The sequence below is a fragment of the Muntiacus reevesi genome, chromosome X, assembly GCF_963930625.1.
Source record: "Muntiacus reevesi chromosome X, mMunRee1.1, whole genome shotgun sequence".
Classification (NCBI taxonomy): domain Eukaryota; kingdom Metazoa; phylum Chordata; class Mammalia; order Artiodactyla; family Cervidae; genus Muntiacus; species Muntiacus reevesi.
The window spans coordinates 58,818,823-58,833,909 of NC_089271.1; the positions used below are offsets into that span (position 1 = coordinate 58,818,823).

Consider the following 15,087-nt stretch of genomic DNA (forward strand, 5'->3'; position numbering starts at 1 on the left):
GTGTGTGTATGTGTGTGTGTGTGTGAGAGAGAGAGAGATTGAAAAACAGAGAGGCAAAGACAACAAATACAGAGATAGACAAAGAAAAAGAGACATGGAGAGAGAGACAGAAAAAGAGTCAAAGAGATAGGGAAACTGAGAGACAAAGAAACAGAGACATTAGCAGAAAAGCACAAAAAGAGAGAAAGAGACTGAGAATTACAGAGACAGAGAAAGAAACAGTGTAAAAGAAGCAAATAGGTAAGAGTGACAAAGGCAGAGAGACACACAGGTATAGGGAAAAGACAGAAACACAAGTTAAGATTGGGGAGACAGAAAGACAGTGTTGGGGGAGGGAAAGGAACAAACACAGTCAGACAGAGACAGAGCTACAGATAAACAGAAAAGGAGAATGTTAAGAGAGTAAATGACACAGTCATGATGCATTTATTAAAAAATGATTTGGTTTCAGTTCTGTCACCTGCATTTCTTACCTTCCTGTTTTCCGGGAAGCTGTTTCAAAGAATCTGGTCCTGGAAGCCACTCTGCAAACAGAAGCCAACCAAGTCCCATGAACTGCTCTGAAATATGTGTGAGAACCAATGGCCAATGGAAAGGAGAATAAAATATGAACCAGACAGGCCACCAATACCACACTCTGCCTTAGCTTGCAAAGGATCTGTGTCTGAGGGAAAATCTGCATATCAGAATGTGAAATGGATTAGACACCAGAGACACCTCCAGGCTATGACTGATACCCTCTGCTTCCCCTTGGTTCAGAATGGTCTAAGTATGATATGCATTCAGGCTACTCTTGGAAGAAATAAGTGAAACAAATTCTTGGTTTCAGAGTATAGCTTTTGGCATTTTGTAAATACACTTAGCTAATCAGTCCAAGTGGTAGAGGCTTTTATTTTCTTACTTCCTCAATTTTACAATTATGAGACAATAAACACAAGAAAAAGGAAAACCAGGAGGCAGTATACTGAGAGGGGTCCCAGGCACTAGCTAAGGAGAGGCCAGACAGGCTAGTTTTGTGGCCAAGCAAGGCTGGTCCCTGAGAGGTGCTGTGGCCCCATCTTAGCTGCTCTATCCCTGGTTTCTTGGCTTGCAAACCAGCCTCAGGAAGGCCTGCTGGATATCAGTTCTGTTTTTACCCTGTAAGATGCTCTCTGGAGAATGAGAGTCATTTTGGAAAAACTTTAAAATCATACTTTCTCTTTTTTTAAAAAAAAAAAGCCTTAAAGTACAAGTAAAATGAACAAACCTGTTCATTAAATTACTTTTAAAACAAGTAGTAATAATAAGATAAAAAATTTCTAGAGCCAAGGAAGCATGGAAGCAGCAGGTAATCTTATTACCCTACAGAGATCAGGGTGACTAAGAAAAATGGGTCTCCTATCATGCATTAAGTTTTAAATACTTCAACTTAGGAAAACTCTCCCAGCCTTAAGTGTTGAGTAGAAAACTCTGAACAGGGTTGGTCCGTGACAGTTCCCTTCACTATTAAGTGAATGATGCCCCAGGGCTGTGCATTGTACACCATTTACAACCATAATGATAATCTTTAAAGCATTCTTAGTGATCTAAGGTGGGCTCTAGGTCAAGGTTGAAAAATAGCCCTACTTACACAGATGATGGGATTTCTCCTGCATTGCCAGCCATAACATCTGGCTTTGGTTCTGGTTTCTGGGTAGTAGTTGCCCGGCAGGGAGGGTCTGGAGGCCTTACTGGGGGTCGGATGATGGTTGGCTTTTCTCCTGGAGGCCGCACTTTGCTGAAATTGTCAGAGTCTCCTAGAAGAGAGAACAACAAGAACTTGGACAGTTAGCCAAATGGAACACTACTCCTCAGGAGATACTCAATATTGCAGTGATATTGGCCACCTCTCTTGGTCCCCATTTCTTTTTGGTCACTAACAACTCTGGATTAAAAAAAAAATTATTCTAGCAGCTATCCCTTCAGATAGTCTATGATTGAACTCCAGCTCTGGAACTTCATATTTGTGTCACCTAGGGTATCAGTTTGCTCAGTCTCAGTTTCTTCAACTATATAAAGACCAATAATACACATAGCAGGTGCTTAGTCAATATCTGATCACTGACTGGATGGACATGACTTTGAGTAAGCTCCAGGAGTTGGTGATAGACAGGGAAGCCTGGCATGCTGCAGTCCATGGGGTTGCAAAGAGTTGGACACGACTGAGTGACTGAACTGAACTGAACTGAGGGTATCAATTTGCTCAGTCTCAGTTTCTTCAACTATATAATTAATTAAGACCAATACATTATCTTACAGAGGCATTGAGAGAATTTATTTAGGTACTAACATGTTTGGTATCATGACTGACACATAGCATGTGCTTAGTCAATATCTGATGGTGAATTTGTTATAGTCATCATCACCAAAAAATCAAGTTCTTTTCATTTAAACCTTGACTATTGTAGCAGTCTCCTAACTGAACTTTCTACCTCTATGTCTCTAGTCTCCATGTAAGAGCACAAAATAAATACCCATAATTTTTTTTAATAAAACAGTTTTGGCAGGAGTATATTGAAACAGATGCATGCACACATTGCTCGTGGCACTATACAGTGGGCTTTCCTATCTAGATTGTCTGACATCAGGAATTCTGGAACAATGTGGATGTAATGCAAAATAATATATATGAGACAGTTCATGCTCATTGATCCAGTTGATCCACTTTGAAGACCAGACCCAAAGAAATTAACCCAAGAGGAAAAAATAAGCAATCAGCACAAAACATGCTTCTTAATAGCAAAAAATCAGACTCAAGCACAAAGGCAAATAATTAAATTCTTACAAGCATTTAACCAATACATATTATGCATGAACTAACAAGGATTTGGGCTAGGTGAAGAATGTATTCATATAAAATAATATTAACTGAAGAAAAGGCCATAGAAATATTCATGGACTGATGAACAGCATCTGAAAATAGACACATGTGAAACTATGCAAGGGTTTTAGCAGATTTTGATATTCACTCAATTTTTGTCAGTAAACCTTGATAATCATTTTTTCTTCTACAAAACTTTTTAAGGTAAATGTAAAAAATATCAACTTTCATCCATAATCCTTAAGTATTTGCAAATTGTTTTTCTTCTCCTTAAAGGTTTTCTCAGTGGCTATAAAATGTACAGGATAAAGTTCAAACTCCCTAGCAAAAATTCAAGGCCCTCTATGAGTTGGTTCCAAATTATTATCCCAGGCACTAACACTGGACTTTAATTCCAGCTCTACTTTTGTTAAACCAGTCTCCTCAATGGCCCTATCAAAGCAATCCCCTGGTTCTTACTTCTAGATGAGATAGTATGATACAGTGTGGAAAGTACAGAGTCTTGAGTTGGGCAGATCTGGTTTTCAGGCCTTGTTCTGCTACTTCTAAGCTGTGAGACCCTGGACAGCTATTTCAACTCTTTGACTATCAAGGTATTCATCTGAGAAATGGGTATAATAACCCCTCCTCACATGGTAGTTGTAAGAACTAAATTAGATGGTTGACAGAGAGCACCTAGCTGACAGCTGGGATAAGTAACCATTAGACTCTGCCCTGCTTCTTGTCTGATATATACCCCTGTTTTCATGTTTGATCTGTATTGAAAGAAAAAGAAAAGAAAGAAAGTGAAGTCACTTAGTCGTGTCCGACTCTGCGACCCCATGGACTGTAGCCTACTGTGGACTGTAGGCTCCTCTGTCCACGGGATTCTCCGGGCAAGAATACTGGAGTGGGTTGCCATTTCCTTCTCCAGGGGATCTTCCTGATCCAGGTATCAAACCTGGGTGTCCCGTGTTGCAGGCAGACGCCTTACCCTCTAAGCCACCAGGGAAGCCTGATCTGTACAAAAACCACCCCTAAACACTCAGCTCAAATCCCAATCCTCTGAACACTCCACCTGGCATAGGTAATTTCCATCTATGTAAATACTCATAAAGTGCATACATTGCTCTGTAGGGTTTTTTCATTCCTCTGGCTAGTCATTCTGTTGAGGGAGACAGATATGAAAAAAATAATAATGATAATATAGTATGATTGGTGCTCTAATGATGATATGAGCCAAGTACTATTCAGTCACACACAGAGAAATTCTGTCTCCCCATCTAGGCTGTATCTTACATTTCTGGACACACCATTCCCCCCCTTAGCACCAGGTCATGTACACAGAATTGTAGCTAAATAATGACCAAAATAATAATAACAATAATAATGTAATTTTTCTAAAATGTTATACCATTCAAAGTACTCTTCCAGATAACTATTGATGTTCACAATAAGCTTGTGAGGAAAGAATAGTAGATGGGCCTTATCTTCTCCATTTTACAGAGAAGTAAACTAAGGTTTGGAAAGGTGAACTCACTCATCCACAATCACATAATTAGGTAAGTGGTAGAGAGAGGACTAAGACTTATAACTCCTATTTATGCATCCACTGTTCTTCCCAGTGTTTGCTGTTTTGTTGTTAGTAGTAGTAGTAAAAGTGAAGTGAGTCAGAAAGAGAAAGATAAATATCATATTTTAATGCACATACATGGAATCTAGAAAAATGGTACTGAAGAATTTATTTACAGGGCAGCAATGGAGAAACAGACATAGAGAATAGACTATGGACATGGGGAGAGGGGAGAAGAGGGTGAGATGTATGGAAAGAATAACATGGAAACTTACATTACCATATGTAAAATAGATATCCAATGGGAATTTGCTGTATGGCTCAGGAGACTCAAACAGGGGCTCTGTATCAATCTACAGGGGTGGGATGGGGAGGGAGGTGGGGGGAAGGCTCAAATGGGAAGGGGGTATATGTATACCTATGGCTGATTCATGCTGAGGTTTGATAGAAAACAACAAAATTCTATAAAGCAATTATCCTTCAATAAAAATAAATTAAAAAGGAAAATGTTATAAATGATAACAATAATGATAATGATAATAAAATAAGTGGTAAAAATTTAACTTTTTTAATTGAACACTTGCTCTGTTCTAGATGTTATCATACTATACTCAGTGCTTTATGCACATATTCTCATTTAACACTAGCCATAACCCTGAAAGATAAAAAGTATTATACCTGTTCTACAGCTGAAGAAACAGAGAGATGAGAAGTAACCTCATAGCTAATTGGCAATAGATTCTGGCCTATCTACTTTCCAAAGCCAAAGTACTCACAAGTACCAGTGGTTTTCAACCCTGGCTAAACATAGAGAACATTGAAATTATATAGTACTGGGGACCCAATCACCAGAGATACCAGTTTAATTGATTAGGGTAGGACCTGGGTATGGATATTTTCTAAAAGTTCCCCAAGTGATGCTATGTATAGACATAGTTAAGAACCTCTAGCCACATGATGGTGCTTGCTCACCTGCAGATCAGATTATAACAGCTGACAACACTGTTCCATTTCTACTGGTTGCTGGAGTGAGTACTGGATAGGAAGCATACACTTCAGTCAGAGTCAGAAAACATTTCTACCTAAAGCTGTATCCACCCTAAGGCTATCATTTCCTTTGATGAGAGAACTGGATGACACTCCCTGAAACATGAAACCCATTCATTTACCAGTTGCAGGCACATGCAAATAGACATCAACCCAAGGCCTTGGAAAACAAATGTCGTTAGACTTGCATCTTCCTAGGCTCTTTATGAAAGTGAAAGTCACTAGTTCATGTCCAACTCTTTGTGACCCCATTGACTGTAGCCTGCCAGGCTTGTCTGTCCATGGAATTCTCCAGGCCAGAATAAGGGAGTGAGTAGCCACTCCCTTCTCCAGGGGATTTTCCAAATTTTGGGATCAAAGCCAGGTCTCCCACATTGCAGGTGGATTCTTTACCATCTGAGTCACCAGGGAAGCCTGAGAATACTGGAGTGGGTAGCCTATCCCTTCTCAAGGGGATATCCCCCACCCAGGAGTTGAAGCATGGTATCCTGCATTGCAGGTGGATTCTTTACCAGCTCAGCTGCCAGACTCTTTATTGGGAGCTACAAATTGATGTTTCATTATAAGTTGAACTTTGAAGTAGTAGCAAAGGGCTTTCTTGATTGAAAGACCCCAGTGATGTTCTCTCCTACCTCTAAAGTGCCACAGCAAAGCCACAAGTCAAACTGAGGCAGGGATGGAAGAGTAATAATACCCGGGAGTCAGGAGACCTAGATTCCAGTATTAATATTAAAACCAACTTCCTGTGTGACCTTGAATGGATCATTTCCCTACCTTTACAATGTGAACTTGGACTGCTTTCCAGATCAATGGGTCCATGATATAAGTATATAAGCCTATATCTTTCCCTGCTGACCTTCATATGCTACTCTAAAAGCCTGTACTGATCATGTACCTAACCAGTTTGAAAAAAAAAAAAATCTCCAGATAGCTGGATAAGTAGATAATAGTTAGATTTCACAGCTCCCTGTTATCTGCAGTTTAAGCACAAGCATTTTTTAATTAATTAATTTATTTTACTTTACAACATTGCATTGGTTTTGTCATACATTGACTTGAATCCATAGCACAAACATTTTTAAACCTGGAATTCATTACTTCTTCAGTCTCAATTCAACTGATCATTCTGGTCTACCTTTCCACCATTCCTCTTCACATATCCTATAGTCCACACAAATAGCATTACTTCTTGCTCCATGTATACATCCTACAATTAATAATCTCTTTCTCAGATGCCCTCTACCCGTTCTTATATACTGCAATTTGCATCATCCATCAAGATTCAACTTGTTTCATATCTTTTGGAAGCCTAATATGCTGCAAATTCCTTTCTCTCACTCTTACAGCACTAATCACCTTGTACTTTGATTCAGGGTTCTTTGTTTTGTTGGCTCTATCTCCCCGATTAAGATGGAGCAACCTGAGAGCTAGATCTAGGTGAGATTCCTCTCTGTATTCAGCAAAGGTCCAAGTACACTGCCTTGCATGTAGATGTTATTTAATACTCATTGAGAAAAGAAAAAATTGTATCTCAGTCCATTAGAAGGACAACAGGAAAAGCTTTTCTTTTTGAAGTCCCCATTTGTGCCATCTGTGACACACACAAACATGATATACCCAAACTTGAGGGTTATTCTAAAATATAAACTGAAAGGTATTCAGTGTATTGAGTGTTTCTTGAGGGGTTTTGTGCTCAGCCTTATGCTATCACAAGAGATGCAAACAAATTATTTGACATAGACTTTGCCATCCAGGGACTTCCCTGGTGGCTCAGACGGTAAAAAGCGTCTGCCTACAATGCGGGAGACCCGGGTTCAATCCCTGGGTTAGGAAGATCTCCTGGAGAAGGAAATGGCAACCAACTACAGTATTCTTGCCCGGAAAATCCCATGGATGGAGAAGCTTGATAGGCCCCAGTCCATGGGATCGCAAAGAGTCAGACCCGAGCGACTTCACTCACTTTGCCATCCAGGGGCTTAAAACTGAGTTAAGAATGAGTCATCCCATGGAAAATAAGCATGAATATTGTAACTCAGCATCCACACACAAGAGTCAAACTTGGGTGCCAAAAGAAATGAGTTAAGGGAGAGTTCCTTGGGGCAGGATTGTCAAAAGACTGGACTTTGAGGAAGATCACTAAGAGGCCTTCCTTGCCCCTTCCCCTTATCAATGGTCCTCCTATTTCTGAGTGTTTGGCATGGTCATAGATAGGCTGAGGGTGGAAAAAGTAGCTCTGAGTTCTTTTATAACCTCTACATTTAGAGCTTGAGGCTTCTCATCAGCTCTAGAATATAGAAGAGTAAACATCTACCATCTTCCATGCCTGCCATTTCCTAAGAGGCTGTTACCCAATCAGCAGCACTATCGTTTTTTGAACTTCTCTTATATTACCAGATGTTATGTATACCTAATCTTACTTAAACACACACACACACACACACACACACACACACACACACACACACACACACAATCTTGCTTGCAATACAGGCATTGGCTTCACTTACAGTTGAGAAAACTGGCTCAGAGAAGTGAAGTTTACCTAATTAAGATGATGTAGTTAGTAACTGGATTCCTGTAAAATCAAAACAAATGCTACCTTAAACTGAGTACTCCTTATGTGCTAACTATATAGTATCTCAATTCATCATTATAGAAATCCTATACACATAATATCTTAATTTTACAAGTTAGAAAACTGGGCTCAGAGAGGCTGTGACTTCTCCAAGGTCCCACAACTAGGATGAAGCAGGACCAGGATTCAAACTCACGTCTCAGAGACTTGGAGCCTAAGTCACACCTGAGACTTCACTAAGCCTTTTCAGCTTAGTGGTATTTACACCAAATCGTACTTCCTTATAATTTATGTTTAACCTTGAACTTTAATATGACTTTTACTATAAATCTGATCTGCCTCTCCAGCTCAACTTGTTCCCTCCCTCCCCATTCTCTATCAAATGACCATAACTAAAGAATCATCACATTTATAGATTTCTTAGGACTTGAGTAGCCCTCATTGTCAACAAAAGAGTCTGAAACGCAGTACATGGGTGCAATGTCAAAAATGACAGAATGAGCTTGGTTCATTGTCAAGGTAAACCATTCAACATCACAGTTGCTGTTGTACAGTCGCTCAGGTGTGTCTGAAATTTGTGACCCCATGGACTGCAGCACTCCAGGCTTCTCTGCCCTTCACCATCTCCCAGAGTTTGCTCAAACTCATGTCCATTGTGTCAGTGATGCCATCCAGCCATCTCATCCTTTGTGGTCAACATCACAATAATCCAAGTCTATGTCCCAACCACTAATGATGGAGAAGCTGAAGTCAAACAGTTCTATTAAGACCTTTAAGACCTTCTGAAACTAACACCAAAAAGTGATGTCCCTTTCATCAGAGGGAACTGGAATGCAAAAGGAGGATGTCAAGAGATACCTGGAGTAACAAGCAAGTTTGGCTTTAGAGTACAAAATGAAGCAGGGCAAAGGCTAACAGAGTTTTGCCAAGAGAACACACTAGTCACAGCAAACACCCTCTTCCAAAAGCACAAGAGAAGATACTACACACTGACATCACCAGATGGTCAATACATAAATCAGATTGATTATATTCTTTGCATCTGAAGATGGAGAGGCTCTATATACCCAGCAAAAACAAGACCTGGAGCTGACTGTGGCTCAGATCATGAGCTTCTTATTGAAAAATTCAGGCTTAAATTGAAAGAGGTAACTGGTTGGATGGTATCACTGACTCAATGGACATGAGTTTGAGCAAACTCCAGGAAATAGTGAAGGACAGGGAAGGCTGGCAGTCCATGGTGTTGCAAAAGGTTGGACATGACTTAGTGACTGAACAACAACAACAAAGTGAAAAATTGATAGCAACACAGTAATTGTAGGGGACTTTAACTCCTCACTTACATCAATGAATAGATCATCCATACAGAAAGTCAACAAGGAAATAGAAGTCTTAAATGAAACAGTAGACCAGATTGACTTAATAGGTTCGTACACTACATTCCATCTAAATGTAGCAGAATATATGTTCCTCTCATGTTCACATGGAACATTCTCAAGGAAAGACTATATGTTGGGACAAAAAACAAGTCTCAATAAATTTAAGAAAATCGAAATCTTATCAGGCACCTTTTCCAATCATAGTGGAATGAAACTAGTAATCAACTACAAGAATCTTTAAGAATTATAAATATGTGGAGAATGAACAACATACTGCTGAACAACTATTGAGATAACAAAGAAATCAAAGTAGAAATTGAAAATCACCTGAAGACAAGTAAAAGTGAAAACGTGGCATACTTAAATATATTAGTTGCAGCAAAAGTGGTACTAGAGAGAAGTTTATAGCAATAGAGGCTACCCCAAGATAAAAATTTAGGGCTTCCCTTGTGGTTCAGTGGTAAAGAATCTGCCTGCCAATGCAGGGACACAGGTTTGATCTCTGGTCTAGGAAGATCCCACATGCCACAGAGCAACTAAGCCCATTCATCACAACTATTGCACCTGTGCTCTAAAGCCCAGGAACCACAACTACTGAGCTCAAGTGCTGCAGCTACTGAAGTTTGAATGCCCTAGAGCCCATGTCAGCAACAAGCGAAGCCACTGCAATGAGAAGCCTGGACACTGCAACTGGAGAGTAGTCCCCTCTTGCTGCAACTAGAGAAATGTCCACACAGCAATGAAGACTGAGCGCAACCAAAAATAAATAATAAATAAATAAAGAAACTTTTAAAAACAGAAATAATAAATCTCAAAGAAACTATCTAACCTTACACATAAATGAACTAGAAAAAAAAAAGGGAAAAAAATGAAGCCCAAAGTCAGTACAAGAAAATAAATAATAAAGATCAGAGTGGAAGTAAATTGAAACAGAGACCAAAAAGGTCAAAGAGACTAAGAGCTGGTTCTTTGAAATAATAAATATATATATATATATATATATATATTAACAAACCTTTAGTTGCACACTAAGAAAAAGGAGAAAAGCCTCTGATAAATAAAATTAGAAGTGAAAGAACAGAAATAATAACGGATACCACAGAAGTACAAATAATTGTAAGGCAATGATATGAACAGCTAAATGCATATGTCAACAAATTGCCCAACCTAGAAGAAATAGACAAATTCTTTGAATCCCAATCTTCTAGGACTAAGTCATGAATAAATAGAAAAATCTGAATACACTGATCACTAATACAGAGATTAAAACAGTAAACAAAACTTCTAATGATCAAGGATGCATGAGACAAGTGCTCGGGCCTGGTGCATTGGGAAGACCCAGAGGGATTGGGTGGAGAAGGAGGTGGGAGGGGGAATCGGGATGGGGATTACATGTAAATCCATGGCTGATTCATGTCAATGTATGGCAAAAACCACTACAATATTGTAAAGTAATTAGCCTCCAACTAATAAAAATAAATGGAAAAAAAAGTTCATGACCAGACAGCTTCCCAGGTGGTTTATACCAAACATTCAAAAGCGATGTAATATGTATTTTCCTCAAGTTTTTCTAAAAAATTAAAGAGGAGGAAACACTTCCTAACCTATTTCACAAGGCAAACATTATCCTGATACCAAAACCAAACAAGGACAACACACACACACACACACACACACACACACACACACACACACTCTTACAGGCCATTATCCCTTATAAACATGGATGTAAAAATTCTCAATAAAATATTAGCAAATCAAATACAATACATTAAAAATATCAAACAACATGATCCAGTGAGATTTACTCCAGGGATGCAAGGATAGTTCATTATGTGTAAATCAATCAATGTTTACATCACATTAACAAAATGAAAAATAAAAAATATCATCTCAGTAGAGGCAGAAAAAGTATTTGACAAGATTCAATACTCACAGATGATAAAAATTCTCAACAAAATGGGTATAGAAGGAAGTACTTCAACATAGTGAAGGTCATCCCAGTGCACCAGCCCCGAGCACTTGTCTCATGCATCCAACCTGGACTGGCGATCTGTTTCACACTTGATAATATATATGTTTTGATGCTGTTCTCTCAGATCATCCCACCCTCGCCTTCTCGCATAGAGTCCAAAAGTTTGTTCTATACATCTGTGTCTCTTTTTCTGAGGTGGGAGGGGGGTTCAGAATAGGGAACACATGTAAATCCATGGCTGATTCATGTCAATGTATGGCAAAAACCACTACAATACTGTAAAGTAATTAGCCTCCAACTAATAAAAATAAATGGGAAAAAAAAACATAGTGAAGGTCATAGACTACATATTATATATATGTAGCTAACATCATACTCAATGGTGAAAAACTTAAAGCTATCCCTTCAAAAAAAGGAGTAAGACAAGGCTGCACACTCTCATCACTGTTATTAAACATAAAATTGGAAGTCTTAGCCAGAGCAATTAGGCAAGAAAAATAAATAAAATGCATCTAAATTGGAAAGGAAAAAGTAAAACTACCACTATTTGAGGATGATATTGCTTTATCTAAAGAAAATTCTAAAGATTTCATCAAAGAGATATTTTCATTGATAAACAAAATGCAATAAAATGAAAATAAACAAAGATGAGCTTTGGCAAATTTAAAAAAACTTGAAATGATATCAAGCATCTTTATAGATCAAAATGCTAGGATATTAGAAATAAACTGCAAGGAAAAAATTATAAAAAACACAAACACATGGCAGTTAGACAACAACAAATGAGTCACTGAAGGAATCAAAGAGGAAATTAAAAATACATATGAAAATGAAAGTGCAACTGCCCAAAACCTATGGGGTGCAGCAAAAGCAGTTCTTACCTCAAGAAACAAAAAAAATCTCAAACAACCTAACTTCACACCTAAAACAACTAGAGAAAAAAGAACAGAAAACCCTACAGTTAATAGAAGGAAAGAAATCCTAAGGATCAGAGCAGAAATAAATGAAGTAGAGACAAAGAAAACAACTGAAAAGATCAATGAAACTAAAATCTTGTTCCTTGAAAAGATAAACAAAATTGATAAACTTTCAGTCAGACTCATCAAGAAAAAAGGAGAGTACTCAAATCAACAAAATTTGAAATGAAAATGGAGCAGTTACAATTGATCCATAGAAATATCAAGGATCATAAGAGACTACTATGAGAAACTGTATGCCTATAAAATAGACAACCTTGAAGAAATGGACACATTTTTAGAAAGGTACAATCTCCCAAGATTGAACCAAGAAGAGATAGAAAATATGGACAGATGGATCACAAGTATTGAAATTGAAACTATGATTGAAAAACTCTCAACAAAAGTCCAGGACATAAAGGCTTCACATCAGGTGAATTATATCAAACATCTAGAGAAGGGTTAAAACCTATCCTTCTCAAACTTTTTTTTTTTTTAAATAATGCAGAAGATAGGAAACTTCCAAATTCATTCTATGAGGCCATCATCACCCTGATATCAAAATCAGAAAAACATATACCAAAAAAATAAAATTACAGGCCAATATCACTGATATTGGATATTCCACTGCTCTAGTGGAAAAGAACCCATCTGCCAATGCAGGAAACCTAAGAGAAGTTGGTTTGATCCCTGGTTCAGGAAGATCCCTGGGAGGAGGGCATGACAACCTTCCAGCATTCTTGCCTGGGGAATCCCATGGACAGAGGAGCCTGGTGGGCTATGGTCCATAGGATCAAAAACAGTTGGACACAACTGAAGCAACTTAGCATGCACACATGCATCACTGATAAACATAGATGCAAAAATCCTAAACTAGCAATACTAGCAATCTGAATTCAACAATACATTAAAAAGATCATACAACATGATCAAGTGGGTTTCATCCCAGGGGTGCAGAGTTTTAAATATCTGCAAATCAATAAATGTGATAAACCACATCAACAAATTGAGGAATAAAAACCATATGATCATCTCAATAAATGCAGGGAAAGCTTTTGACAAATTACAGCACCCATTTATGATAAAAATCGTTGCAGAAAGTTGGCACAGAAAGAACATACCTCAACATAATAAAGGCTATATATGACAAACCTACAGCTAACATCATACTTAAAGGTGAAATGCTGCAGGCATTTCCTCTAAGTCAGGGCCAAGACAAGGAAGTTCATTCTCACCACTTTTATTCAACAGTTTTGGAAGTCCTAGATACAGAAATCAGAGAAGAAAAAGAAGTAAAGGGAATTCAAATTGGAAAAGAAGTTAAATCACCACTCTTTGCAGATGACATGATACTATAAATAGAATACCCTAAAGATGACACCAGAAAACTACTAGAGCTAATCAATGAATTTGGTAAAGTTGCAGGTTACAAAATTAATACACAGAAATCTTTCGCATTTCTATACACTAACAAGGAAAGATCAGAAAGAGAAATTCAAAAAACAATTCCATTTACCATCACATCAAAAAGATCAAAATAACTAGGAATAAATCTACCTAAGGAGTAAAAAGACCTGTACTCCAAAAACTGTAAGATGTCGATGAAAGAAATTGAAGAAGACACACACAGATGGAAAGATATTTCATGCTTATGGATTGGAAAACTCACTTTGTCAAAATGACTATACTACTCAAGGCAATCTACAGACTCAACACAATCCCTATCAAATTGCCAATGATATTTTTTCACAGAGCTAGAACAGAAAATCTCAAGATATTTATGTAGACACAAAAGACCCTAAATAGCCAAAGCAATCTTGAGAAAGAGCCAGAGGAATCAGGTTCCCTGACTTCAGACTATACTATAAAATTACTGTTATCAAAACAGCATGGTACTGGCACAAAAATAGAAATATAGTCCAAGGAACAGGATAGAAAACCAAGAAATAAACCCTTGCATCTATGGTCAATAATTTATGACAAAGGAAGCAGGACTACACAATGCTTGAAAGAAACTCTCTTCAACAAATGGTGCTGGGAAAACTGGAAAGGTACATGCAAAAATGAAATTAGATCATTCTTTAACACTATACACAAAGAAGGCTCAAAATTTATTAAAGATCTAAATGTGAAATCAGACACTATAAAACTCCCAGGGGAAAACATAGGCAGAACACTCTCTGACATAAATTGCAGCAGTATCTTTTTTTAATCCAACTCCCAAAATAATGGAAATTAAAACAAAAATAAACAAATGGGACCTACTTAAAAGATTTTGCATAGCAATGGAAACAATAAAAAATGAAAAGACAATCCACAGGTTGGGAGAAAATATTTGCAAATAATGTGACTGACAAGGGATTAGACTCCAACATTTACAAACAGCTCATGACACTTAACAGCATCAAAACAAACAATCCAATCAACAAATGGGTAGAAGACCTAAGTAGACATTTCTTCACAGAATACATACAAATGGTCAAGAGGCACATGAAATGATGTTCAACATTGCTGTTTATTAGAGGAATGCAAATCAAAACTACCATGAGTTATCACCTCATATCAGCCAGAATGGCTGTCATCAAAAAATCCACAAACAATAAATGCTAGAGAGGGTGTGGAGAGATGGGAACCCTCTTGCACTGTTGGAATGAATGTAAATTGGAAAAGCCACTATGAAAAATGGTATGGAGGTTCTTTAAAAAACTAAAAATTGAGCTACCATATGACCCTGCAATACAACTCCTGGGCATACATTCAGAGA

At 37.9% G+C, this 15,087-nt stretch overlaps 1 protein-coding gene across 7 annotated transcripts in view; it reads right to left on the reverse strand.

The window, feature by feature from the left end:
• The window catches only part of OPHN1 (oligophrenin 1), a 734,952-nt gene that overhangs the window by 163,084 nt on the left and 556,781 nt on the right, over nucleotides 1-15,087 (reverse strand). For 5 of the 7 annotated variants that reach the window (XM_065915121.1, XM_065915118.1, XM_065915120.1 and 2 more), the window contains 2 exons: nucleotides 1,610-1,775; nucleotides 474-560 (listed from right to left, as the gene is read on the reverse strand). In XM_065915121.1, the coding sequence (XP_065771193.1) occupies nucleotides 474-560; nucleotides 1,610-1,775 (253 nt within the window). The remainder of the gene's footprint in view (nucleotides 1-473; nucleotides 561-1,609; nucleotides 1,776-15,087) is intronic. The other 2 variants (XM_065915123.1, XM_065915122.1) reach the window with 1 other exon arrangement.